The sequence below is a fragment of the Coturnix japonica genome, chromosome 4 (genome assembly GCF_054131305.1).
Source record: "Coturnix japonica strain WE chromosome 4, WE-NBRP24, whole genome shotgun sequence".
Taxonomy (NCBI): Eukaryota; Metazoa; Chordata; class Aves; order Galliformes; family Phasianidae; genus Coturnix; species Coturnix japonica.
The window spans coordinates 61039790-61067154 of NC_140666.1; the positions used below are offsets into that span (position 1 = coordinate 61039790).

The following is a 27365-nucleotide window of genomic DNA, read 5'->3' on the forward strand; positions in this document are numbered from 1 at the left end:
TTCACCTGTCAGAAGCATTCAGAATATCAAAATCTGTGGGCCTATCCTGTTTTACATCATTTGAAAAGCTTTGTTTCTGTGAGCATTTCTCTGCTACGTAAGCATCTTCCACGTGATGAATTCTTTAGGGTGTAGATCATGTGTTGGAGTACCACTTGCCAAGTTCAGTACTTCTCAGTCCGTCAGTGTTGCCATAATATAGGGGAAAATGTGTGGATGAAAAGTTTTTTTATCTCATTAGTCCTATTAAATCTTCTAGTGAGATCGATTCAATAATGCTTTGTAGTCAGTTGTTGCCTTTAAAACCAGTAGCCTGTTCTCTGTGAAGCAAGCTGATGCCTGTTAAACAAAAAGCTGAACAGAAGTCAATACTGCAAGCCATGATTACAACAAAAAGTCATAGTATCTCTGTGGTAGCCTTAGTGTTCAGAGACTATTAAGCAGGACAGGGTTTATTGGGAAAGATAATATCTTTTAATAGGCAAATCAATCTAGCTAGGAAAAAAAACTACAGACTTTCAGGCAACCAAACCGTTATTCAGGTTTGTGGAAGAAAGACTTTCTGTACCCAAAAGCTTGTCTGTTTTCCAACTTTATCAGTTGTTCTAAGGAAATACATTGTTTCTTCCTGACTGAGACATCATTCCTTTCGGCACTGCTATTAGGGAAGCCAACTGCTGCATGAGCATGATGCTTGGTTGAATTTCTTATGCTGTCATTCTGCTTGTGCTCTACCTGCCCTGCACTTCTCAGACATTGGGTCCTCCCTTTGAACAGAAAAGGAGAAAGTGTTCCTGTGCAAAGATGACTATTCATACCGATAACATTCAGCAGAGAGTTAATGGCTTTCCTCTGCTTTGAAATTTGCACAAAAAGGAAATTCTGCCCTTTGTGGGGTCTGTTTCCTCCTCACTGCTTTTGAGATCCCTATTTCCTGTTAGTTCTAATCTTGCTTGCATGGCCAGCCCATGTGCTGGAAGGCTTACAGAAGGAGAAATCATTCCCTGATCATCCCCTCACTTTTTAATGGGTCTGATGTGTGATGTGCCACATTACTCCCCCAAAGGCTGCTCAAAAGACTCTTGCCTGGTTTTAGAAAGTGCCCACCAGACACAAAATAGAAGACAAAAATATTTGGTATCTTGATGGAAGGTGAGTCTAAAGGGGTCTGCTGTAACATGAAAAACAAAAGGAGCAGTGTTTCCTTATGCACCAAACATCTTGGAGTCAAATGCGGAAAATGTTTATAGTGTTGTATAGTTTTATTGCTACAGACTGAGGGAAAACAGCTTTTTCAGTGACTTTCTGGGGCTATACTTTGTACTGGTGGGCTATCAGATAGTGAATAGAGGAATACCCTCTCTTTGCTTTAGGGTGGTAGTGGAGAGTCTGTAGTAGTACTCAGTTTTCTTGTGCAGTATATGAGGATAAATGCTGGTTTTGGATTCAGTGAGGTTTCAGATTCACAGGGATGAGTTTGGCTGCTGTACCCAAGGGCATGATCCCCCGTAGGTGCACTGGAAGCAGTACGTGTGGGACTGTGGCCTTTCTATTCCCCCAGTCCCATATAAACCTGCTTATTGGGATTTAGTGCTTATCTGCTGTTCTTGAGTGATGTTTTAGCTGGTGCTTCTTTGGCATGGCAGGCAGTACCACATGCAGAGTGGTTACTGTTTTCTGGACCATGTGTGTTAACTGTAGTTCTTGTATCTTTTTTTAGTAGGAATGGCCTCATTTGGAAAAATAAATGTTATTAAAATGAAAAAACTCAGTCAAAACTCAGAAACGATTGTGCTCCCAGCCTGTTGTAGAATGAGGTGTGACTGAGCTGTCCTGTCTCCTCAAGGAGCTGGACTAGGATGTGAGGCAGAGGCCAGGGCCCGAAAAATGTATCCTGTGCCTTTGTGCCAGGGCAAGCATACTTGAGGTGCTGTGCTCCCTTTTGTGTTTGGAGGCACTGATTAAGGAGGACTTGGATTTAAACATGCAGACGTCTGTATGTTAGGTAGACTGAAAAATAAGTGTGGGAAGGAAGTTGTGAAGAAACAAAAGGTTATAATGCATTTTCTCAGATACCTTTTCTGTGGTGTGTCATATGTCCATTACTTTTTGGTATCCAGAAGAAAAAAATGTTCTTTGTTTGATCTCAGTTGTTGTGAACTGGTCCACATTTTCCTTCAGATCCCTAAATATCCTTAAGAATTTTAACTTAACGTCTGTCAACTCTGACCATCTAACAGATGCTGATATGCTGAGTCCTTCTATACACATATGTGCTTTGAATCCCATCCTACCCTGGTCCTGGAATCAGTTTGGTTGTGCTATCATCAGACTGGGATGAACAGAAAAGGAATATGCTTCTTACTATCAGCCTCTAAGTAGAAAGTTGAAAGTAGCCTCATACTTTACCACATTGTAACAAAGGAACCTTACCATGCATGTTGTAGCAAAGAAGGTAGAAGCTTCCCTCTCTGCTTTGAGTTCTGCTGTAGTGGGAGCAATTGTGTTCTTACTGCTGTTCACTGTCCCCACAGGCAGGCAGCCTGACTGTGATGCAGTCAGTGCACCTTGCCTGGTTCTTAGTAGTTGCTGTGATCAGCCATAGCATAGTTCTCTGCAGCTGAAGAGGTATCAAAAATTGTTTGCAAACATGAGAATCCAGCTGCAATGTTTATTTCCCCATTCATGGTTAGGAGATCGTTTTGCAGCCAAAATAAAGCTTAAAATGCAGAGACCTATCCACACACTCCACTTGACAAATGCCAAAAGTTTTGCTTTCAAGCCTTGATTTAAGAACATGTGTTAAAACACAGGCAGTGGAGAAGAAAAACAGTGTACATGTAGTGTGAATTACTGGTTGGTAGCTGGAATACAGATGGAATAAAATAGTTTACTTGGAAGGGGCCAACAAATATCATGAAATCCAACTGCCTGAATACTTTAGGGCTAATCAAAAGATAAAGTATATTATTTACATATACAGAGACAACCAAAAACACAAGGTGCAAATAATTGGCAGATATGGCTGAGAAAAGCCAAGTAGGGAGACAAAAGAAAGTAGAGGAAAAGACCAAATAAGGAGGCCACTGTTACTATCACAGTCTGTAATGTGTAAGGACAGTGTATGTGGGACAAATCACTGCTATCCAAATCTCTATTGAAAAAGTAATGAGACACACACAGCTACCACCATGAAAGCTTAATGTGGAAGGTCTGCTGTAAATTATGCTTCAGTGTAATGTGCACAGAGACTCTGAATATTGGAACTTGTGCCTCCCTGAGTATAATTTGAGGTACACGTGGTAGTAATTCAAAAACACTCTATTGCCTTGATTTCTAATGTATGCATCTTGTAGTCTCATTGAATTTTGCCGAGTCTATGATACTAATAATAAATAATGTCTTTTCCTTTTTATCTTTTTTCTGTTTTTTAGGAGGAGATAGAAGTGCTGCTTTTGCCTAATGTCAGTTCAGTGAGTCATGTATTATCTAATCAGTGGCATTTTCTGGGGGTTTGCAACCTTCTAGTTTAAGTATCTGATATTTATCTGTTAGACTCTATCATTCCTTCATTGAAAGAGAACAAAGTAACCCCAAACACCTTCCTATCACTAGCTGTTATGACTAAAAATATTTATCTGTCCCAGAGCTCATGGTTACAAAGTGTAAGGTGTTGTGTTTATTTATTTTTATGTTGTCTTACATTTGAACAAAAAAAGTACAATATTTTTCTAGATGATGTGGTTGAATTGCATGTAATTTTTAGGATGTTCTCTTCAAATTTTGCTTATTTGTAGCTTATCTTTGTGCAACCTTTCTTTTAGGTTAATGAAGAATTGAAGAAATGTTGTTTAACTTTGGAAAATAAACTAACAGTATATCATAAACATTCAGAAAGAAAAGGTTAGACAGAAGCTGGGCTTGTTCTCTATTCTTGCATTTTTCAGTATGTTGTGCTCTTATTCTTAACTATCTCAATGAATTTAAGACCCTGATAAGCAAAGTATTTTCTTAATTGTTAGAATAAAGAGTATAAAGACAAAATATTTCATATACTTAAATACATGTATATTTTTAGTTATTTTCTATCTGTAAAAAATGCCACTTTTCTTCCTCCCAGGTGGTTGTTTTTGTGCTAAACCTCTTGACCGTCAATTTCAGAGTGCTCAATTTCTTTTTTGGCTCCTGCAGCCTAAATGTTTCCCAGAAACTATATATGAAATATTAATGCAAAATTGCCCTGAGACTGGTTTCCCCAAAGCTTCTGAAAACTAGAAATTGATTGTGAAACAGAGTCTGTGAATCCTTTTTTTTTTTTTTTTTTTTTTTTTTTTTCCCCCTACAAGAAAGCCTATAGCCATGCTTTGCTAGGTTTCCAGCTTCCTGGAATGCTGTGGAAAATTTTCTTGTTTGTGTTAACAAGCAATACAGTTAATCAGATAGGTAGTTACAGGGAGAAGGATGGTGGTTGGCTGCATCTTATAAACCCCTGCAACATAATTGGCTTTCTTGCTACATGTTGTGTGCTCTTGCTGTGTAGTCATAAAATCAGTTAGGAACTACATGGAGCAGGTTTCAGAACAGCATTTCCTATACTGCTTGTTTTCTTTTCAGCTAGTAGCCAGCAGATTAAGTTTTGGAAGGAAAAAAGCAAAAAGCAGGGAATTTTTAAACAACAGTTTTTAAAAGGAAATAGCCAATAATTTCTCAAGCTTTGAAGTTTCATTTTAATAATTTAGCACTTGGGCACATGGGCTCTTAATCATTAGAAGCTAGCATTTGCCAAAAAGCATGTTGTGAATAGTGACAGGAAACAATTCCAAGATGGAATTACTATGGAAACATCCATAACTGACTGAATGAATAATGATCTTTTGTCAACCACTTCTTAGTATAGTTCTTTTTACCTTTCTCTAGCTCAGTGTTTTAAACAGATGTATTTTCAATGTCTTCTTAAGTTTATTGTGGTAGTTTCATTAGTCATATGCCCATCTGCCCTATTTTTGTAACTTTTTTTTTTTTTTTAAACTCAAACTTTGTCTAAAAGACTGGAAAAAAAATATGGATTGAAAACTGCTTTGAATGGAAAAATTAAATTATTATGTGAATGTTTGACTAATGAGAGGAATTTTCCCTGGCATGAAATGGGGAAGTAAAGAAGGCAGGCCCAGGCTCTGCTCAGTGGTGTGTAGTGATGATGTTAAGAGGCAATAGGCACAAATACAAGTATAAAAATATTTGATTTGTTGCTTTCATGTTTTAATGTGATGAATCATTTTGTTCATATATAAATGTTAGCTGTCTTCCAGAGGGAAGTCACTGTTCTGGCTGGGAGGGTCTGTGACCACAAAACAGTGAGTTGTTTTGTAAGAAAAAGCAGAATAGAAGCTGGTGGTGCTTTTCCATTTCCACTTTTCACGTGTTGTGGATCAGTGGCTACCTGTAAACAGGGTAAGGAATCGCAAGTTTTGAACCCTGCTAAGATCCCACATCCAAGTTAGACTCAGCATGCTCATGTTCCTTCTGCATTTTTTTATCTTGACTAGCCAGAGAACGTAGGCTTGAGACCTTGGAAATATGAAAGCTTGTTTTGGTGTTACTGACATGATTCACCAGGAGGTAATAAGAGTTGGTGTGAAGTTTGGAACAAATTGTATTTCTGTAACTGTCATTGGAAGCAGGATCAATATGGGATTTCTGCTGGCATGGACAAGGAAAACATCTGACCCAGTTGCACTAAATTTTAAATAGGAAGACTTTTGCATTACGCTATATGTGATAACGTTTAGATTTTGTGAAGAGAATGAGGGTGCCAGACTAAAGTATATCTAAAGAAGTGAGAATAGCAAATATCCCTACATGTGTTTGTATGATACTGGTTGCAATAACTAACTCTTCAGGAAAAGTAAGTTGTATAGGATTGCAGGAAATAAATCAGTCAGGTTTGTCTGAGAAACACTTAAGGAGTTAGTTTGTCCTTCCCATGTATTGGAATCCTATTTATTTTATATTTCTCCTCCAGTGAACTCATCTTCTATCATACATATGCCTGCAATATGTGTTTTAGAAGGAATTTGACTCTAACCCAAATATTTAGTCTGATTTAAGCAAGTCCAATTCACTGCATATCATTACCTCTGTTTTTGCTTCTGCCATGAGTACTGTAGCTGTCCAGCATCAGGCATCCAGCTGAGAGTGCTGGTATCCAGCTGTTCAGGGAAGTCCTGCATCAGGAGCAAAATGAGGCACCTCTAAGACATCTATGAGATATGTGTTTGTGGAAAAGTAACATATTTTATTCTCCCTCACTTCTCAGAAACTTTGCCATTGAAGACAAAACTTCACTACACTTAAGTAAGCAATCTTGTAAATTTAAAACGAATTATAGCTGAAATTTATACTGCTTTTTGACCTTGTTATTCTTTATATGTTAGGGAAAAAAAAGACATTGGACTGCAGAACTCTGGAATTATTTGTAATGTCATTTGTGCTCTAATGGCACTACTGTAAAACGTCATAAATAAACAGGCATTCCTAAACATGTGTCATGTTTATTGTTTAGCCATCACCAATTCTTACAGATAGTGTATTACTGTGCTAGAGTACAAGCCTCATGTAAGATTTCTTCGGAATCATCTTATTAGCACAAATGCATCATATGGGAAATTTGAATATCCTACTGAATTAGGTTATTTTTTTAACCTAATTGGGAATTATTGACAAGACATAATGGCTTTCATCATGGTAATAAATTACTTAAGTATTATTTCTGACATATGTAGTGCTTTTTCTCATTGGGAACCTTGCAGATTATCTACTCCTAATTACTGTTCATTGATGGTGCTTTTTTCTTCCTTTTCTTGCTGGTGGTTTGCAGCAAAGCGGGCTATTCACTGGGGTCATTGGCTTAGTGCTTCTGGGCAGCATATTCCCTGGTAGAGCCAAGACTGCCTTATTTGTCCTGAGAGGAGCAAAATGATTACTCTGTATTATAAGACTATGCTAATGTGGTTATAATTTGCATTAGTGCCTCATTTGTTGGAAATGGCAAGGTCACTCTTACAGTGTATAAATGGCCTACAGTCAATTTTTATTCAAGCAGCAGCATTTTTATTGATACAGCATTTGTTGATTGGGTTGTGATGAACAGAAAAGTGAAACCACATTCCCCAAATTGCTTGCTGTGTGATGTCTTTATATTTTTAATGGTCTTCTCTTCAGAAGTCGTGTTACAGTATCGCTTCAGTTGAAAAGAACAAATAGCCTATTTATTAAGTGTGCAGTCAATACCATTTCAGCTAATAGTGAATAAGCACTTACAATAATCTATCAACAGTAAAGTTTTTTGGAGTCATGTATGATCTTCCTGTCAGCTCCCTGGAGCCCTAAGTATTTATTACTTGGAAACAAAGAACCTTAGAGCCAAAGGTAAGCAACAGTGTGCTGAAAGAGTGAGAGCATGGCTGTAAATGGGAATATAGTGGAGAACAGTGAATAATGGGCTTCTGATGGGACCCACTGTGTGTTCAGTGTTCCCTTCACACCCAGTGCCCTCCCAGCTAGTTTAGCTAAGAAGTATGACTCCCCTGGCCATGCTCGTAAAATGCGAGTTCGTGTTGTACCCTGTATTTCACATTTATTTATTATCCTACAAGGAATGCATGTTTGTTCCAGCCAAACACAAAACATTAGGTTCTACAGCCCCTGTTTTCAGTGTATTGTTGGTTGAGTAGATCCAATGTTCTGAAGGCTTTGATCCTCAGATTGTGCTTGGAGGAAGGCTTTTCTCAAGTCACAGTATGATCTACTTATGTCATAGAATTAGTATCCTTTTGAACCCTGTATTTCTTCAGATGTGACAAATCTGTGTCATGGATGGCTGTATTTTAAAAAATTACATTCTTTGTCACATTGATTTCGTAAGAAAATGCCAACAACTTTGAGGGCTGCTCCGAAAGCAATGCATCCTAGTTTATTATGTTGGTCCATGATGTCAGAGCTGGATGTTGGTGGTATGGTAGCAGAGGCTGAACCTTTCTGCCAATATTCCATTACGTTTTGTTGCTATATGACAGATGGCACCAGAGGAGCAATCTGTCAAAATGGTGTCTGTAACGGAAGAGTGTATGAAGCAAAGGTGTGTCATCAAATTTCTTGGTGAGATCCTGGAACAGGCTGACCAGGGTGGTTGTGGATGTCCCATCCCTGGAGATGTTTAAGACCAGGTTGGATGGGACTGTCATGGTTTTATGATTTTTGGTTACTGGTATTCCACATCATAACATCGTGTAGTGCAATGGGAGTTAAAGTGTTAATGATCCAGTTCCGGGTACCTGTCTGGAAAAGAAGAATAACTACATTCCCCAGGGGGCTTTGCAGTCAGAGAGGAGATGTAACTCCTGGCAAGGTCACCTGATTGGGCTTCTCTCTTCCTCACTCTTCTTCATATCTCCTCGCTGCTGTCTGTCCCAACTGTGTGCAACGCTTCAGTATTACTGTAAGGCCTACAGCTTTCAGATACTCTCTCATTATGTTTGATTCATTAGCTTCAATTCTATTGTATTATAGTGTGTTATCTTGCATTCTGATACCATATTTAGTAAATTAATTTGTTTCTCCACTGATCATTGCTGCTGTTTTTAATTACTTTGAGGTCCCCTGTTTCCCTTTTCTGGAGGTGTGGATTTTGCAAAATCCCTCTGCCCCTCTAGTCACAGAACCGGGCTGAACCAGCCCGTAAACTGTTTACAGGGGCCTTGTGGGCAGTCTGATCAAGTATTTGATCTAGTGGCTGGCAACCTTGCCCGTGGCAAGGGAGTTGGAACTTGATAATGATGATCTTTGAGGTTCCCTCCAACCCAAGCTGTTCTATGATTCATCTGTTAAGAAATAAAAATCAATTGCACCTATTCACTGATACTTGCTGAATGCTATGGAGAGCAAACAGTGGATGTGAGCACAGTGAGGTGCTGGGGGCTATGTTTCAAGCAGTGGCAACGGAGATGTGAAAGACAAGCCATGTTGCAGACAGCCATGCACAGCTGTCACACCATGAAATGAAGAGCACTTCTTGATAGCTGGTGAAAATGCATAGCTAATGTTGGCCACTATGCTGAAAAAGAGTGTTTTGTAGCTGAGGGTTTACTCTATGAAATAGTGTCGTTGTGCTCTTTGTAGCTGTTGTGGCTTCCATGGAAATAAACAGGAGGTATTACTTTTAGAGCAACCTATGTATTACACTGAGGGATTTACAGGGCTTTAGCAAGCTTTAGAATGAAAGCTTTGTTTTACTTTTAGCTGCCTGTGAATAAATCCTTTAAAACTAAATTCACTCTGTGTGAAGATTGTTAGAATGGTTCATAATGCTAGTATGAATGAAGTCTGATCAAGTCTCATTGTAGTATTTGGAACTTGTTGGGAGTTTTGAATAGATATTCTAAAGAAGGAGAAGGGAAATTCTATGTATATTTTTAAAATATGCCTTCTTCTGACATACTAAACACTATTAGAGGCATATTTGATGAAAACAAATTCACAGCAAATGCTGATAACGCTGTGAGGTTATATTTTAGAATTCACTTTTCGCTGTTCATTTGTATTCACAGTGCAATCAGCACACATAAATAAACCTTTAATTAGTGCTGAGGTTAAAAAAAAAAAAAGTAGTTTTCCTGTCAGATCAGATAAGGAGAAGATGTTTGGCTTAAGGGAAAAAGAATTAGTGAAAATTGGGCTAATCATTAAGGCTGTGGGGGAGAAGAAGCTAGAAACCCAGCGTCACAGGAATATGAAGTCCAAACTTGGGTTGGACTTTTTATTATACCTATGACTTAGGTTTTCATCTTTCATAAGCAGAGCAGTGCGTGCAGTTTACTGCCTGTGGATTTTTTTTTTCCCTATTATTTTGTTAGAAATTTAGAATTAAGGGATCTTTTGTGGTTTTGTTCTTTCCTCTCCATTTTTGAATGCTTCTTTCTTTTAGAAATAGCTAATCTATTGATGCTGTGTTGTAAAACCAAGGACCTGCTTCAGAGTGCCCTTCCATGACAGCACCTAATTAGCTCCTGTCAGTATATATTCCTGAAGGAAAGCATATGTGGAAGATATGTATTGTAAATTTAATGTGTTGAAAATTACCTCTGTTAATTACATTATTTTGCACATTTGCTTTTTCACTGGCGGTCTGTGACAACTCACTCTGCCCTTCTGCTTTTCCTCCTCTACCTTCCAGAGTTTCTCCAGGTGTTTTTTCATGTGCTTGAGACTTTGCAAAAGCTTGCAAAAGAGCTGTAGGAAATGGTGATGTGTCTATCTAATAAATTCAACCAAAATCTTTTACAAGATCAGTTAGCTTTTCCTTCACTGCTGACTGGCATCCAAAACACATTTTATTGGAAGAATTCATAGCCTGTGACTATGCAGTAACGTGCACCCAGAGAGAAATTGAAGGGGGATGCTGCATATGTGAATATAGATAGCTTCATGGCTTCAGCTATGTATGCAAGAGTCACTTCACATGGAAGTCTGAAGTGTTGTATTGCTTGTTTTCCAAATTTTCAATGTAGTAGTTGGCAAGACTAGGGCTTCTCATTCTGGAGGTGGTTTTCCTTTCTCTTTTTTAAGTTTAAAATGTCAAAGCTTTGACTGAAGTGTTAGACTCATTATCAATTAATGTAAGGTAAGTTAGTTTGGGATCTGTAGAAGAATGAATATATTCAGTTTAAATAAAGAAAAATATTTGGGGTCAGTTATCATTCTCTGAGTCTGTGAGAGAGTCCATATGAACTTTCAGTGAATCTGACAGAAGCTTCTGGGAATTGACTACTTTGGAAAGAATATTATTTTCAGTACTGCTTCAATACGTATAGAATAGAATCATTTTTTTCTTTTTTTTCAAATGATCTTTTTGGAGGCATAGAGTCTTCAGTCTTGCAATGTATCCCCTGCTAATCGTCTTCATAATGAATGTAACATGACATGGTTGACAGCTGAATTATTTTTAACAGCTTCTGTTCTTATATATTGTCTAATGGTGTCTTCCCAATATATGCTTCACTACACAACTGATTCATTACTGTCATATCCATTTCTGTGTTGATTGAACAGATGTGAATTCTCAGTCTGTCTAGGCATCAATAAATAAGGAGGCAAGGAGTGAACAAGTATCATTTATTTCAGCATGAGATCATCCAGTTCAAACTGATTTTAATTTTCCTGAGATGGAATGCACCTATGAAGCAGAAATGAATTTTCACAATTTCTAGACAGTCCTGTTATTGCATGACAAAATCCTTGCAATAATTTCCACAAATTTTAGTGGTCTTTGAAGTGAAGAAATGACATCATCAGGGGCTAACTGATTCCTTCTGGCTTACTGAGACTAAGATCTTACTATTTAACATCTGTAACATAATTCGCTTTCATTATTTCTAGCTATAAATGTCTGCCGTGAATTATTTATTATGTTCTTGCAGAATTTCTGTGCTAGATTCTTGAAGGTTTTCATGAGAACTCATCATAGCACCAGTGGGCTATTCAGGCCAGGCTAGAGACTTCATAGACTGTCGCTCAAGGAGACAGAGAGTAGTTAACTTCAGTGTGGGGTTGCCCCTAAGTGGCTCTATTGTGATTGATCAGGTCCCTTTTATTTATTTATTTATTTATTTATTTCGGAGGGTGGATATCACATACAGTATAAGAGCACTAAGGGAAGTAGATGTTCGCTGAGTAAACATAGAGAATTTGTTCCCTAGTTCTCAAAGCCACTAGGAAGATACTTGGTATGTCTTATTTTCCTGTAAATGTATAAGCTATTAGAAACCTCCTGATGGGAAGAAACATTATTTAACTTGTAGACTCAAACTTACAGTTCCAGAACTGTTGAAGATTAATGTAATTCAGTAGACAGTATGTGTAGTATTGAATGGCTACTTGAGTTGAATCAGAAAATATGTGGAAGAACTGATAGTTTCCAGCAGTGTTCTTAAGTTCTTTAAATTACATGAGAGCAAACTGAAGCCACATTCAGGAGTGTCTCCGCAGCTGATCAGCTTTCATGCTGTGAAATATACACAAGAATAGGCTGTGTTGAAGATTGTGAACTCCATGCAAACATTACATTTGAAAATGCACCAGTCTAGAGGACAGACATTACTAACCTTGTGTGGTTAGTATAGGTTTGTCTAAGGTTTTAATATACTATGAAGGCCTTCAGGGGTGCTCATTTTGGGATTTTTCTTGGCAGGTTGAAAGGTAACACTACAGAATACCATATCATTCAGTCTTGCTTTAGTCATCTTCTCAGAGAACAAACTCCATGTTTTCAAAGCATTTACTAATCAGAGGGGAAACTACAGATAGATTTGAGGAGGATTTATGTCTTTCCAGTTAAATGGGTGAATAAGGTATCGTTTACAGTGTGAGACACTCAACTGACTTCTAGTTTTAATCTAGGAAACAAGTTTACTGCCTATACAGAAAAAGTTCAGTTCTGTGATGTTTGTATACGAGATCTGAAATTTCTAATTTTGGAGGAATTTCAGGGTTTTGGAGGAAGTGGCAGAAAAACAAGGCCATTATTCATAAATGCGCAATTTGAACTTTTAGCATGAATCATAACTGTTGTAATAAAAGAAATCAGAATGAGGTGCTTTTAAAATCCACAGAGTATTTAAAATATTTTTCATTATTTAGACTTTTTTATTTTATTTTATTTTTAATTATTATTATATTTTTTATATACAGATGCACAAATCCAAGGCTCTGGGTACAACTTGGATCTCAGTATCGGCTACAATCTCCCACTTTATGGCATTAGCGGAAATAATTTTTTCCTTATAATACAATTCTTACAGATGGGTGCATTCCTTTTTCTCTTTCCAAATAACTTGAGTCTGTCACATTAATGGTTTTCTTTTTCAAGTTACATTAATCAGCAGGTTTTTTTTTCAGTTTATCACTCCATTTACGTGATTGTGAAGCTGGTGTTATTAATCTTGCTAAAAGGGTGTTTTGGAACTGAACTGGTCCGTATATAGTCAAATATAGTTCTTGAAGTGTTGCAGGGATTATGTTTATCTAACTGTTACATCCTTTCGAAATTTATATTGCTGTTGGAGTATTTTAAGTAAGCTTCTTATGTTTGATTAATACTTGCAGTATAACCTAGATCTAGGTCTAATCAGATTGTGTTTTAAGACTTTGGGCGTAAGTGATACAGTAACAGCCATCAGCCAAGTTGCTGACTTGATGGGCTACAATCTTGTTCTTATGTAAAATTAAAGAGAAAAAGCACAGTTTTTTGCACAGAAGTTTTATCACCAAGAAACTTGTGATGAACAGCTTAGCTTGAAGTCTTTGCACCTGTTCTTTAAATGTACTTTCATTTAAAGACAAAAGGTTTCTGTGTCAGTAATGAATGGCTTCTAAGCTGATTTAAACCCCATGTAAACAAAGTCTGTTTTGGTACTATTATATTATTAACAGTAAGCTTAGTTTTTCAAGCGATAGAGTGAAAATACATATGAAAATAGGAGAACACTAATTCTACAAACAAAGTACTAGGAGTATTTCTGAAAGCTATTGTTGCTGTAAGTAGTAAAAATGTGTTGTTGTTTGTTGTTGTGCTTTGTTTATTTGTTTACATTTGGTATTTTTTCAACTGAATGGGTGAGCACTGGGCATGACACTGGTGGTAACATTATGGAATGCTGACCAGTGGGCTGTGTTGATCTGTGCTGGTGTCTACAAATTTGCTTTATTCACGTAAGCTTGATGGTCCTGTAAGCCCTGGAATAGACTTGAGTTTACATATATATAAAATCCTGGGGAAAGTGTAAAGGGTAAGGAAAATCTCATGCTCATAAGCCACGTTAAGAACACTGATCTTAAAATAAAACCAAAGTCCAGCAGTTCTTAATAGTTAAAGCAGTTAGATGCTGTATTTTATTTTTTTTATATTTTATTTGGATGAGCACCTCCCATTATGCCATGTGAGTTTATTATAGGCAAGACACTTATTTATATTTGTGATACTCTGCATTCACCAAGGGCAGGCAGTAAATGTAAAGTTGCTGGTGGTAGTATTGCCAGCTGCTTTTCTGTTTCTTTGCTTTCAACTGCAAGGCACCCATCACTTGGCAGCAGTTTCTCAGGGGGTTCATGGAGATGGGCAGGAGATGATGATTCTGTGGTTTGGGAAGTTTTTTGAACTTTGAAGACCAAACTGTAAAGTAGGACTGTAGATTCCTACCCTCAGTGATGTCTCATGCTTACTCATCTGTTTGTTACAAAAGATGCTAGGCGTAGAATATCCGACTACTAACAGAAATTATATGAGGCAATATTAATGTGTATATTTCATCACACTGAAAATATGTATGTAATCTTACTATATGTGCCTTGAGTTATTGATGAAAAATACACCTTTTCTATTCTGGAGACCTCATTTTTATAGGAAGCGTGCTTGCAGAGCTTTTTGATATCCACGTAATCTGGGAATTAGAACCTATAACTGTAGATAAATGATATTTAGGTGTGTGCTGCAGTGTGGGAAAGATTAGGCTGCTCAGCTGAAACGAAAGTGCTTCCTCCCCGTTTTTTTCTTCCCCACCTGCTTTCAAAACGCAGTATTTTTTTCTTTTCTTTTTTTTGGGCAAGCTTTATAATTACCATTCTGTGCCTGCTTTGGGCCTCTGGGAATGGCCGCAGCATCTGTAAGGCTGGCAGCAGAAAGGTATTTCCAGGCAGGCAGTGTTGCAGGCACGGGAGCCAATCCATGGCTTTGTCTGAGCAGCTGAGAACTTCATCCCAGCTATGCTGCGGTGTATGGTGACACAGGTCTGTGCCACGGGCAGGGCGAGTGCTGAGCAAGTGTTGGGGCCAATATTTATAGACCACTGCACGGCAGTCCTGGGAAGAGAGGCGGGGAGGGAGTGAAGGAGAAATCTTGGCTGAACTGAAGGCAGTTTTATCTCGGGTTCTTGTCAGTTAAATAACATGAAAATAAATCCCCCTTGTCAAGCTTAAACTTCTCTTGGCGAATTATAGTGGTCCTGCTGTGCATTATGACCATGTGGAAGCAACAGATTTAAAACAAGAGTTTTGTGGGTAAGTAATTGATTCAGTGTTGTGTTTTTTTGTTTTTTTTTTGTTTTTTGGTTGGTTGTATTTTTTGTTTGTTTTTGTTTTTAATCTCCACTGTCCTAGCCAGTTTGCTGCCATTGAGGGCATAGCATCTGTAAGCTGGAGCTCAGTTTGTCTTTTGGGTACAGTGTAGCACTGCCTGCTGTGTAAAGATGTTCTGTGTGCAGTGATTTTGTCTACGGTTACAGGAATACCAGGTTGATTCTTCAATTAGCAACATGCCTGAAAAGGTCAGCTAGCATCAGAAGTGCATGCACTGCTTCCCCTGCATGGTGTTGCAAGTGGTGTGGGTCATTTAGAACATGGGTGCTCAGCAGTGTCTAGGCTGAGCTTTCAAGTATCTGTTTCTTGATGTATGTAGATGGTTGTACTTACATGATAAGCCTGCTGTCGTACATGCACAGTTTTTAGTAGCTGAAAATCAGAAAAATATCTGCTCAAACTTCTGTTTGTTCTTGCATAAGGTGTTCAGAGTTAATGTTGCAATAACTGTGTATTTCTGAGAAGTTAGGACAGTAGTTAACGGATGTCACGTACCTCAGATCTTGGTTTTTATTTTTTAAAAAATAAAGGTTGTGAAGGCAAATGGGCTATTAGGAGAGGAAAATCCCTGCTTTCTTGCATTGTTAAAGGTGACAAAAAACATGCGTCCCTGGAGGATGTTTCCTGATAACAGAAGGGAAATGAGTGTTTACAGCTAACTGTTATAACCAAGGTGCAAGCAAGATTCCCCCTCGCCCACCTTCACACAGGCAGCTACATATGGCTTTTGAAAAATGAACCTTTTTCCATTACTCACAGTATCTTTTTCAACAGCCTCCTCAACTCACACAGGCTGCTGAGTTCATTAGTCTTCTTTGTTTGCATATTCTGGGGTGTAATTTTAAAAGCCAGGTTACCTAAAAAGGGGATAATTCTTCTACAACTCTCTCCTGGCAGCAACATGTGAAATCTGTACAATTCAACTTTTATGTTTACTATGGTTAGCTCAGAGAAGATTAATGTGTTGCTTAAAGAACACAGCATTTCCCTCAATGAAATTTATCAGTTGACAGCCCTGGAATTACTTCTTTAACTTAGGAAAATATAGACTTTGGCATTGGTTGAAGATTTTTGGGGGTGAGTGGGAGGGTGGCTTGCAACTCCAGAGGGTGTTAGACACATACTGAATATGTGTTGAAAACAAAATTGTGTTAGAATAACTTTAAGCCTGAGGTTCAGACTAACAAGTACGAGGAAGTGCGAGATAGGGCTCATGTTAGATCCTTAACTTTACTTGTTAGCAGCAGCATTTTGCACACACAGGGCATGTAATATGAGCTGCTGTCTGTAGCTTTAAGACTTACCAAGCAAAGCATAAGAACAGAGGTGGTTTCCAGGTTAAAAAAAAAAGAAAAAAGAAAGAAAAAAAAAAAGCAATTTATATGGAAAACCTATAGAAAAACACGTATATATTTAATGATCTTTATTTCCTATGTATATCATATATTCTGTGTTAAAACACTACCACAAACACTAGAAGTGTTAAGAAGCTGCTCTGCATTGTGCAATAAGCAAGAAAGAAATCTGTGTTATATGAACAATTAACACTAATAAAATTAATCTACTCAGAAATTCTCTCATTATGAAGAGAGATGGAGCTATTCCAGTTACATGAGCATTGTGAAAAATAAAAACAGAATACAAAAACATAAACCATCTGTCTCTTAAGTACAGAATTTTATGGAAGTATAAAGAGCAGCACTGTTACATTTCTTTGAGGTTTATAAATAAATGATATATGCAAGCTGTAACTTCCTGTTTTTTCCCATTCTTACCCAGATTTATCTGTGCTTCTGCTGGAAAACAGCATGGCTGTTCTTTGGTCTAGTATGTTGGCAAAGGCAGCTATTAAGAAGTGAGACAAAGTAGTGTTGTTGAAAAATGAATTAACATGGTGTATTTGCACAGAGTAGATTAATAGGCATTACTCTACTTCTTCAGAACTTCATTGTTATGACTGCATGCCCCTTCGTGATTGCAGCCTTGACAGTTTTTACTATTATTATCTTTACTATTGCTGTGCCCCTTACTACTATAGGCCCATTATTTACCAGTGGAGAATTTACATGGTCCTTACAGTGCTTCAACTGTTCTTCAGTACAGAAGAATATATGCCTGTGTGTATGTCATTATTCTATGTTAATGTGGCTTAACTGCTGGTAAACCACATATTTAACCAGGGTCCATAAATTGCGAGTTGAGTAGCTAGTGTATAATGTTATCTGCCCAATCTTACAATGAGATGGATTGTTTGCTTTCCCATATAATTTAGAAAAACATTTTTTATTTTGCTTATTCAAGTGACATCCATAGGAAGCTGTGGAGAATAATGTCAGGACTGCAGATGTCCAGCCACAGGGAAACACATAGTCTTTGAGCATAATTTGACCTGTTTCTAAATGTCTTGGTATAATCACACATGGACTGTGTAGTTGTTCTTTGTGATGGAGTTTTCTTGACCCTTCCTAAGCCCCTCAGAGAGGTGCTTTAATGACATGTTATCCTACTGATCAGTGAACTCTGTGCTAATAGGTCACCGCAGAGGCTGAGATTTTCTCTCTGATAGCTGGGATTATTCATGGAAAGTCCAATTATCTGCTGGGGTTTGAGTGAGAAAAGTCACGTACTGCCTTGATAGTGCATGTGTCTGTAGGAATTCTGACATCATTGGGTATTGCAGAAGTTAGTGCTGGGACTCTGACTGTTGTTAATATATCTGGGGGAGTTGTCCACTGATTACATGCTAGGGAAGGATGAACTCCAGGGCTGAGAGGGTTTCTAATTTTCTTTCAGAGATTTTACGAACTGATGTCTAGGAAGACTGCACTGGCAAGAACAGGGATTATTTTTTTGTGATGTCACCCTTTTATTATTGGAGCAGAAGTGAAGATATATCTATATTTCAGAATCAGATTCCTTCCTCTTGTTTCCTTCAAGATAGACTTACCAGTGTTCACATGTGCACTTATTTCCTGTGCATTTATTTCACTGGAAAATCAATGTTTACTCTTGTAACATCCCTGGGCTCTGAAAATTCAGGAAGATGAGCCGGAACACCACACAAGGAATTGAATGTGAGCCCTCATAGCACCCACATCAACCTCCAGATCTCCAAAGTGGTAGTGTCTTATCAGTAAAATCAGAAATGAAATGGAACAGGAGCCAAAACCACAAAACGAATAGCAGAATGTTTTCAGTAAGATCATGTGTGGGTGGCAATGGTCGTGGCTGTGCCTCTCTGTGGTCATGCCATATCTGGAGTTGGATGCAGCTTATATTCATTGCTTGAATGTCAAAGGTGAACAAAGAGGAAAAGAAGATATGCCATACTGTCAGTGAGACTATGGCCTAAGCCAAAAAAACTATCCAAAGAAAAGAAAGGAGGAATAGAGTTGATTAAAATAAATTGTGTATATTTGTAAAGTTAACTTCATAGAAAAGGTGAATGCTTTGGTTGAATATAGTGCTTTGGAGTCCTAACACATGAATAAAAGTTCCTGTTGGATTTGGTGTTGTATTGTGGAGGAAATAGGGAGTTGACTGTCCTTTTTGACATCATTTCTTATGTAAGTGTTGATATGTCAGGATGGGAGGATTACTCATGACACATATTCTTTGGAAGAAATTTTAATCAGGAAAGATTAAAATTAGAAACTAGAGCATAGGAAGTTCTGCGTGAATGTGCGCAAGAACTTCTTTATGGTGAGGGTGACGGAGCACTGGAACAGGCTGCCCAGGGGGGTTATGGAGTCTCCTTCTCTGGAGATATTCAAGATGGGCCTGGACGCCTACCTGTGTGGCCTGGTGTAGGGAACCTGCTTTGGCAAGGGGGTTGGACTCCATCTTTGGAGATCCATTCCAACCCCTACAATTCTGTGAAGATGTCTTGGATCTGAGACTGAGTTTCTATTCAGGACAGAATGATGAAGACTACTATGTAAAGTAGAATATATCTGATAGAGAGCACAGATGTGAGTAGTGAATGACTGAAGTTTAATCTTGTGTGAGTTTGTCTGATTCATTTTGTAATTGTGGGCCCTCACTTTTCCCTACTGTAGCTGGGCACTTCCCACAGTAGCCTATAAAATGCTGTGAGCTTCTCAAGCTTCAAATCTGTTCCTCTCTGTGCATGTACTGAGATGCGTATGGGACTGAGGAGTCATCTCCTGGTTATACATACTGTAACTCTTCTAGCATCTAGATTACTAAGTCCTTCTGTCTATTATGATAACAATACTAATTTCTGTGCAAATTCCTGAAGTCAGGGCAGGCTGAAATATATTCTTTTTCCATCTGTGATTTTTGAGAAAATGTTTTTGAAAGATCTTGGTATCTTCAAGAGTTTGAATGGAAAAAATATCTCAAATTTAAATAAATTTAAATTCTTGGGATTCTTGCAGTTTGATTTGTATTTGCAAAAGTCTACCAATCCTCTTCTTATTGAATTTACCCTATGTCTGAAGACATTTCATTTAAAATGGTTTTATCAATAATATAATTTATGGATATGAGAAGAGCACTTAAGGTCCATGTGAAACACTGCTCAGATTGAGAGCAGGTGCGCATCCAATGACACATGCTTACATGTGTCTGTGTGGATGCCATGTCCCTTGGTCACTGACCTTTATCAATTTTTCCCTACACATAGGAAGTCCAGTCTTGTATGACCAAGATTTATTTATTTAACTGCCAGTGCTCATTTAGGCAGACCTGGAATGGTGAGAATGACATATGTTCATTCATTAGTGTTTGTTTAGAAATAACACTTGTAGCATGAAGAGTTTTTTTTAATTTTTCTTAGTCTATAAAATGAAATGTGATAACTTAGAGCATGAAGAAGGCTTAATCTTGCACATAATGGTTAAAAAAAAAGTGTGAATTTCTTATCTAATATTGTTTCTAAATTATTTGAAATGTTTAATATTTGCATAAAATAGGTTTGAGAAAGGTTAAAGCTTTTAATGTACTACTTAGTTTAGATGCTGTCTTTGGTATTGGCTCGCATGGGCATATTTGACCATAGTCAGCCTCAGCAAAACACTGGTGCTGAAAACATGAACTGTGCAGAGAAATAACTAGATAGCCACCATGTTCCAAGAGTCTTCAGGTTTCTCTGTCAAAATGACACTCAAGAATACATTTATTTTAGCAAGGGACAGAGTATTCCATTTTTTCTTAATCTTTTGCTGTGAATTGTTACTTGGCTTGTAGGCCAGTATGTTTGAAAACTTTCTCTTGAGGTCAGCATACCCTTTTCTTAAACTTTGCAGTTGTTGCCAGAGCACTGAAGTGGGACCATGGTTTCTATTAAAATTAAAATAAGGCAGTGAATTATTGTTACTGCATTTCATCCCACTTCAGAAAGCATAAGTGTAAAGTGTGATTTTTAATTAACTAGCACATTGTCTTAGTGCTTTGATTTGGAAAATTACATTTCAGTATCTAGACTGTTTAGCAGATCATTCATTTCTTTCCCCAAACCATAAATAATAACAACTTCAACTTCCTAGGAATGTTTTTCTGCTTCCTTTTAGTACTCATGGGTGCACCCAAAGTGTTAGTCACCATGGTTAAACAAATGAAAGGTGGTAATTGAATAAGGCTATTTGATAACCACTCCCCTCCCCCCCCCCCCCCCCCCCAAAGATTTCCATTACTGCATCTCCTTTACTTCATCACTACAATAGCTTGTCCTTACATACAGCAAGACAGCAAGAGTTTTGTCTGCTAAGCTTGAAACATATATTTGTGTTTATTGTCAGGACCTTGCTGGAAAGTACAATAAGATAGTAAAGGGAGGGGGAAACAGGGTGACCTGGGGCACACAGTTCTGCTAAAATCTTTCAAGGTTTGTAGAGTGCCTTTTCTTCTGCAGCCAATCAAATTACCAATTGCATGGGTAGTTCAGTTAGCTAATCATTAATGTGGGATGCATGAATTATTGAGCCTGTAACCCTTTCTTCTGCTAATTAATTTCTCTGAGTGTAATAATATTCTTCCTCAGATGCTACGTGCCTTTAACTGAGGCAAGTGCATTTAGAAGTGGCCCCTGTGGTTATGGAGTTGGGTCCATTTATCCTTGAGGCTGTATCACGGGATCACAGAATATCCCAAACTAAAAAAGACTCATAAGGACCATTGAATCTGACTCCTGTCTCCATACAGTATCACCCAAAATTCAAACCCTATTTCTGAAAGTGTTGTCCAAACACTTCTTGAACTCCAGCAGCTTTGGGGAGCCTGTTCCAATGCTTGACATCCCTTCTCAGCAAACTGAGAGGATTATGCTTACATTTGCTCATGGCTGCCTTGTCTCAATTAGGCTTCAAGTCATGTTCAAACCTGGCGTTACTCTCCTTATTCAGAGCACTTTTCCTTCGTTTCCTCAGTTCCCTTTAGTCCTATTGCTTCTGCTCCTAGTCTATCCTCCCAAAGCAGCATGAGCTGCAGTAGTGGTACCAATTGCTGGCTCCTGCTGCCTCTCCAGCTGTCCAGCTGTGATTACAAAAAAGATTGAGTGGTACATGCATGATGCAAGATTTTTATTTTATATGCATAGTTAGACTAAAGATACTACTTATTTCATAATAACAGAGGTTTCATATAGCTGGTATTATCTTGATTTCTTAAATCACCAAATGCTGTTGTGTATCTGCCAGTAGTCAAATGTTTTTTCTGCAGCTATTTTCAGTAGTTCGTGGGAGGAAATGCATGTGACTGGAAAGCGATATTCTTTGAAATGCAGACATTTTCCCAGTTTTGATTTAGTCCAGCTAAGATGTTGTGATAGGGAGATTGTTTGTAAAGTGCATATATGGTCAGAAAAGGACTGTGTACAAATGCTATCATTTTCTCCAGAGATCTAAAATCCATCTCTATTCCAAGATGTATCTGCTTTCTTTAGTTCAAAAATAAACAGCAATGACTTTTTTTTTTTTTTTCCTGTTATTGGATCTATAATTGCATGAGAAAATGAGCTGAAATCTATTGTGATTTTGTTGATTGACAAAATTGTTAATTGTTTTCTAATATGGGGAAGAGGGAATGCAGCATGACTTCAGGTATGATTTGTGAAGTGAGCTCTTAGGAAAAACAAATCTTTTAGCTTTTTTAATTTTAATTTTTTGTTAGTTTGTTTTAAGCTTCATAAGATTCATAAGATTCATAAGATTCATCTTCTTAAGATTCATAGTTTAATTGTAAGATAAGTATTGAATTTCTTTTTGTCATTTCTGCAAAACCACTTTTTATTCTTTACTTGATGTATTTGGTTTTATTTCTCTTACAGGTAGTTTTGAATATTTGTGCCAGTTAGCATCTTTTTCTACTCTCAGATGTCTTTAGAATATTTTCTACCACTTATATAGCAGTTTGCATCTTGAGAAGATTTTAAAGTTTTTGCTAATGCATCCTTCCTATAGGAAAATGGTAAACTGTGTGTTCTGTGGTGAAAGCAGAGAGTGTGTTAAGTAACTTATTCTGAGCACAGAAGGAATGTGTGCCTTTTAACCTTAGAATAACTGACTTGAGCATATAGTGCTAAGCATATGAATTATAGGAAATTAATTGTAAAAAAGTAAAATGAACTTCAGTGTAATTATACCACCTGTATTTGTGTGATAGGTTCCTTCATGTTGCAACTGCTAGTGTTATGTAAAAATGTGCCCAGGAAAAGGGGGCTCTGGGTCCTAAGGGCAGACATCTAGATCATATCTCAAAATAAGCCCATACTTTTGACTGAGGGCATCAGCCTAGCTCTTGAAATAAAATGAAATAAAGGTTGATATCTCTTTTCAGTTCTTTTTCCATGAAATGAAGGGCATTATTTAAATGACAGACAGCCATGTTTTTGACAAAAAGCCCACTGAAGATGGCAGTAAAACTGTCCATTGGGACCCTAGCAAGTTTGCAAATCAAGGATCACAATGCAGTTCAGTATGAAAAATTCCCCAATGTTTTTTTTTTGTTGTTGTTTTTTTATGAGTAGAAATTTAGTGATCCCAGTCCTATAATGTCAAATTTGATTCTTCAATAGACTTCTTATCTAGATTTCAAGGTAATTAGAAAGATGAATGATTTATAGAAATCAAAAGCAAGCTCTGATTTCTTTTACAATGATGAGTGAGCAAGGAATAGTTGAGTTAGACTGGAGTGCATATCATAGAGCAGACATACTTTTGATAATGTTACCTAAAACTCTGAAGTGCAGAGTGTGTAAGGTACAGTTCATTAATGGGAATAAAGGAGATATTTTAAGATTAGGTAAATTTAAGCTGTGTTTTGTATTGATCTACAATGTAATTCCAGCCTCTTTGCCCAGCTGGAGAATATCACACATGTAGTCAGCATGACCAAGTACTCAAAGTGTATTTAGAAACCTGCCTGTAAATATTAGAGATCAGCTTTATGACTGATAAGCTGGAAAATAGCTATATTGAAAGAAAAAAAATGCTGAAAATGCCTGTAAAGGAAAGAAAGAAATGACGAAGTGCATCAAAGCTAAGTATGTTTTCAGTTATCTAAGTTATAATGAACTTCAGCATTAACAAGTTCACATTTGTTGAAAATACATGCATACAATCAAATATGTACTGGTAATACTACTCAGTTTGTTGTTTCTGCATTTCTTTTCTGTCAAGGCGAGATGTGGCTCCATAGTAGAGCAGTGTGGTAGAAATCAGGTTGTTTCAGAGATTTCAATAACATCTTTCATGAAGGAGGATATTACTTCATGTGGGTATCACTGGTAAAATTTTAGGCCCCAGCGGATTGTTTTAAAATATTTTGCCACTCAGATCCTCTGAGAATCTGTGAGAAATACTTACACTTCAGTCACTGATGGTATCACGCTTGCCATATTTCTTGGCCCTATCATCTCCATTCTTTGGGAAATATCACCTCTACTTGTTGTGAATAATTGCAGCAACACCTGCTGGCAAGCTCTGAGCTGATACACTGGAAGCTTCCCACATCCGATGTCAGCTAAGAAACAGTTTACATCCTTAGCAGATGTTTTTGATTCCTTTTTCACATGGGACTTACTTTAGATGTATTCTTTTACTGCAGTAAATGTCAGTCAGCTCTCTCAGGCTGTTTACTATTAGAAAATATATTGTCAGTGTTACTGGCAACTTCCATAGGTGTTACATATGCATCTTATGGATTTCTTTTTCAATTCTTCAGTTCTACAGTGTATCAATGTTTTGTATTTTTAGCTTTATAATAAAAAGAAAAATAGGGCTGTACATGTCTGTGTTTAGATTATAGGTCAGCTGGATGGTATTGACTCTGGTTCTTGTTCTTACCCCATTAATATCTTAAAACCGTAACTTTTGGTTCCATTTAATTTTAACTTCCAAGATGCTCAGTTCTCTGTTTGCCAGCATTCTTCATGGTTTTACAGATTTCTGACTGCTTTCTTAAAAGTTCTGTCTAAATTTGTTTGTTTGTTTTAATTTTTATAGTATGTACCACAAAGACTTTGTTTTTCATATAAAAAGGAAGAAAAAAAGACAAAATCAACAAACAATGAAATATACACAGATAAATGACTGTAGCAGTGGAAAAGAAAAAGCTCTCAAACTATGCGTACTTTGGATCTTTATTGCCATTGAAGTAAGAGAAAGTAAGATGCTGCAATAAAGTCTTTCTGTAGGAGACAAAGACTGCTAAAATAAGTATATTGTCCTTATGTCACGTTTTGATGGGTGCCTTTATAAAATGCGAATCTACAAAGCCCTGGACATAGGCTTTGAATTACCTGTTGTCACTGTATCTTCTGCAATTGATAGACATAGCTGTGGCTACAAAGCTTATGATTCGGCCTGTGTTTTTTCAGGGTTTTGATTTCACACATCCAATGTCACTGATGCTTGGGAACTTTCTTCTTTCCCTGAGGCTGATCATTACCATTTCTTAGTTGCATATACTCTACTTTAAAGAAACACCACTCCAACATGTTTGTTTTCATCTGAGAAAGTTTTGTTCAAGTTTAAATGTGCTTTGTACATAATCCTTTTCTATAAGGACATTAGTCTTCTGTCTAGCAATAAACAGATTAGTAAATGAAGGAATTTTAGAGACACAAACTACATTACTAAACTTTAAGTGTATTTGAACTACTGACTTATTTACTGAATAACAGATATTCTGTGGTTCTGCTTTCTATTAATTATACTCAACTGACAATTTTGTCCTGCAACATTTGAATCAGTATCATTCACATTTGAAGTAAATTCCATCTCTGCTTGGGGAATGAACCACGCCTGTTATGCACAGGTCTTATCCTGGTCAAGAGTTAAAATGTTTGCATATAATGCCCTGTACCACTATATTTCTTAATTAAGTACAGTCAGCATGAATGGATGAGATTGCATTAGTTACAAGTAAATTATAAGTACTCTTTCCCCACCCTTTCCTTACTGTTAAGATACCAAGATGTTTACATCAATGCAATTTACTGTATAGTGTACGGCCATTCTTTCTTTTGGAAGGCTGAAGTTATAATCAGCTGCAGGCTTCAATTTGTGGTGTACATGGCTGGCCATCTATGTGCTTTTTTGTACCCATTCCAACCACCTGTGTCCCATTATTCCAATGTGGTTCACATTGCATTAACTTCCTGTCTGTATTATAGAACTGACTTTCATTTTTAAGCATTTAACATAAAGGGTCTTGTATGGTCTGTATGTGCCAAAAAAAAACCAACAACAAAAAAACAAAAAACCAACCAAACAAAAAAAAACAACCAAACAAACAAAAAAAGAAAAAAAGAAAGAAAAGAAAAGAAAAAAAGTCCACTCCATACACCAATACTTTCATTAAATTTCTGTATATTCCTTTCTCATTGCAACATCAGTCTATAGGAAACCAGTATCAAAGTGTACTAATGCTTCTGGACGTGGTTTCTGCATAGAACAAAGAATTCTAAATTTTAAATTTTTTAAAAAAGTCATTACAGAATCACAGAGAAATGCTGGAAGAGATGTCCAAGCTGACCTGCAGTTGTCCCATGGCAGGATCTTTATGCACTCAAATTGCTCTGGAGATACACTTTTCTGGTCTTCTTTTAAAGCGATGCTCTGCGAGCTTAACTGGTGTCTCTAGACCACACGGTATGCAAAAAGAATTTTGTTTTGTGCAGTGATGCCTGATGCTGAGGTTAAATTTGCTGTTTTCTTTCTCACTGGGAATTCATTGGAATTTATGAGATACTTTCTTCATTTCCTCAAGGACAGAAATGTACTTCTGTGCTGGTAGTTCTGCTGTTTCACATAGGAATATAGCCATCTGATATTGTTGTCTCTGAATATCATGGAGGAGATACATAGTGGCTGAGTAATTCTGGTAGCTTTGCAGTTTTTGTTTCTGTTTTCCACTAGACAAAAGAATAATTGAGTGCTAGAGAGCAATTCATTTTCATGGTCCCCTAGTCCAGAATTGTGTCCTTAAGCTATCTAGATATATTTGTTTCTATTATATGTCTGTTGGGATCAAGAAAGCTAAAGAGAAGTATGTGTGTTTGCTTCCATAAGCTGAATGGCACATAGATTGAAAGCAATGCCATAAATACTAGAAATCTGTGAATATTTAACTTGGTTGGAAGGTGAAAAGACGAAGGCACAGCAGAAAATATTCACTGATTAGTCTTGTGTATAAAATCTATTCATGGAGCCATAGCAAACTTCTGTATAAAAATTAATTAGAAAATAGCACAGTGGGTTGTGATCAAAGAGTATATCTTTTTTGTGAAATATGTGGTTTCTGAAGACAATTCATTTTTAATTTATTAGATTCCATAAATTGTTTTCTGGTAGGCTAGGAGCACAGATATATCAAGCATATACATGTAATACTGGCTATGGTAACTAGCTAAGTGAATTACAGTTCTGAAGTATATGCTTACCCTTTAGTAGTAGTAGACATCAGTGGTGAAACAACAGGGAAGCAATGATCTTGTTTTTTCAGAGTTGCAGAAACAGAAGAACATGTGTGGAGTTTTTCTGCACTGATAAATTCATCTTGATCTGTCGTCAGAAAGAGAACAAATCTGTCCTGTTCAGTGCATGTCCACTAGCTGTCTTAACTTGCACCTTTCAAATTGCCCTCCCTGCTCCCAGTGGAGTTTGCCCTGCTTCCTACTGCTCTGGCAGCAGCCTCTGCTCCATAAGGGCTTGGCT

General features: G+C 37.3%; 1 protein-coding gene across 7 annotated transcripts in view; it reads left to right on the forward strand.

The window, feature by feature from the left end:
* BMPR1B (bone morphogenetic protein receptor type 1B) overlaps nucleotides 1–27365 on the forward strand; it is a 231485-nt gene that overhangs the window by 99539 nt on the left and 104581 nt on the right. Inside the window, exons 4-5 of one of the 7 annotated variants that reach the window (XM_085547073.1) lie at nucleotides 3435–3473; nucleotides 3825–3903. The exons of 4 other annotated variants lie outside the window; for them this stretch is intronic. Coding sequence is in view for 1 of the 3 variants with exons in the window: in XM_085547071.1 (XP_085403197.1) it covers nucleotides 3463–3473 (11 nt within the window). In the remaining 2 variants the exon portion in view is untranslated. Of the gene's footprint in view, nucleotides 1–3434; nucleotides 3474–3824; nucleotides 3904–14984; nucleotides 15109–27365 lie in introns of those variants that run through there. 2 more of the 7 variants (XM_085547071.1, XM_085547074.1) reach the window with 2 other exon arrangements.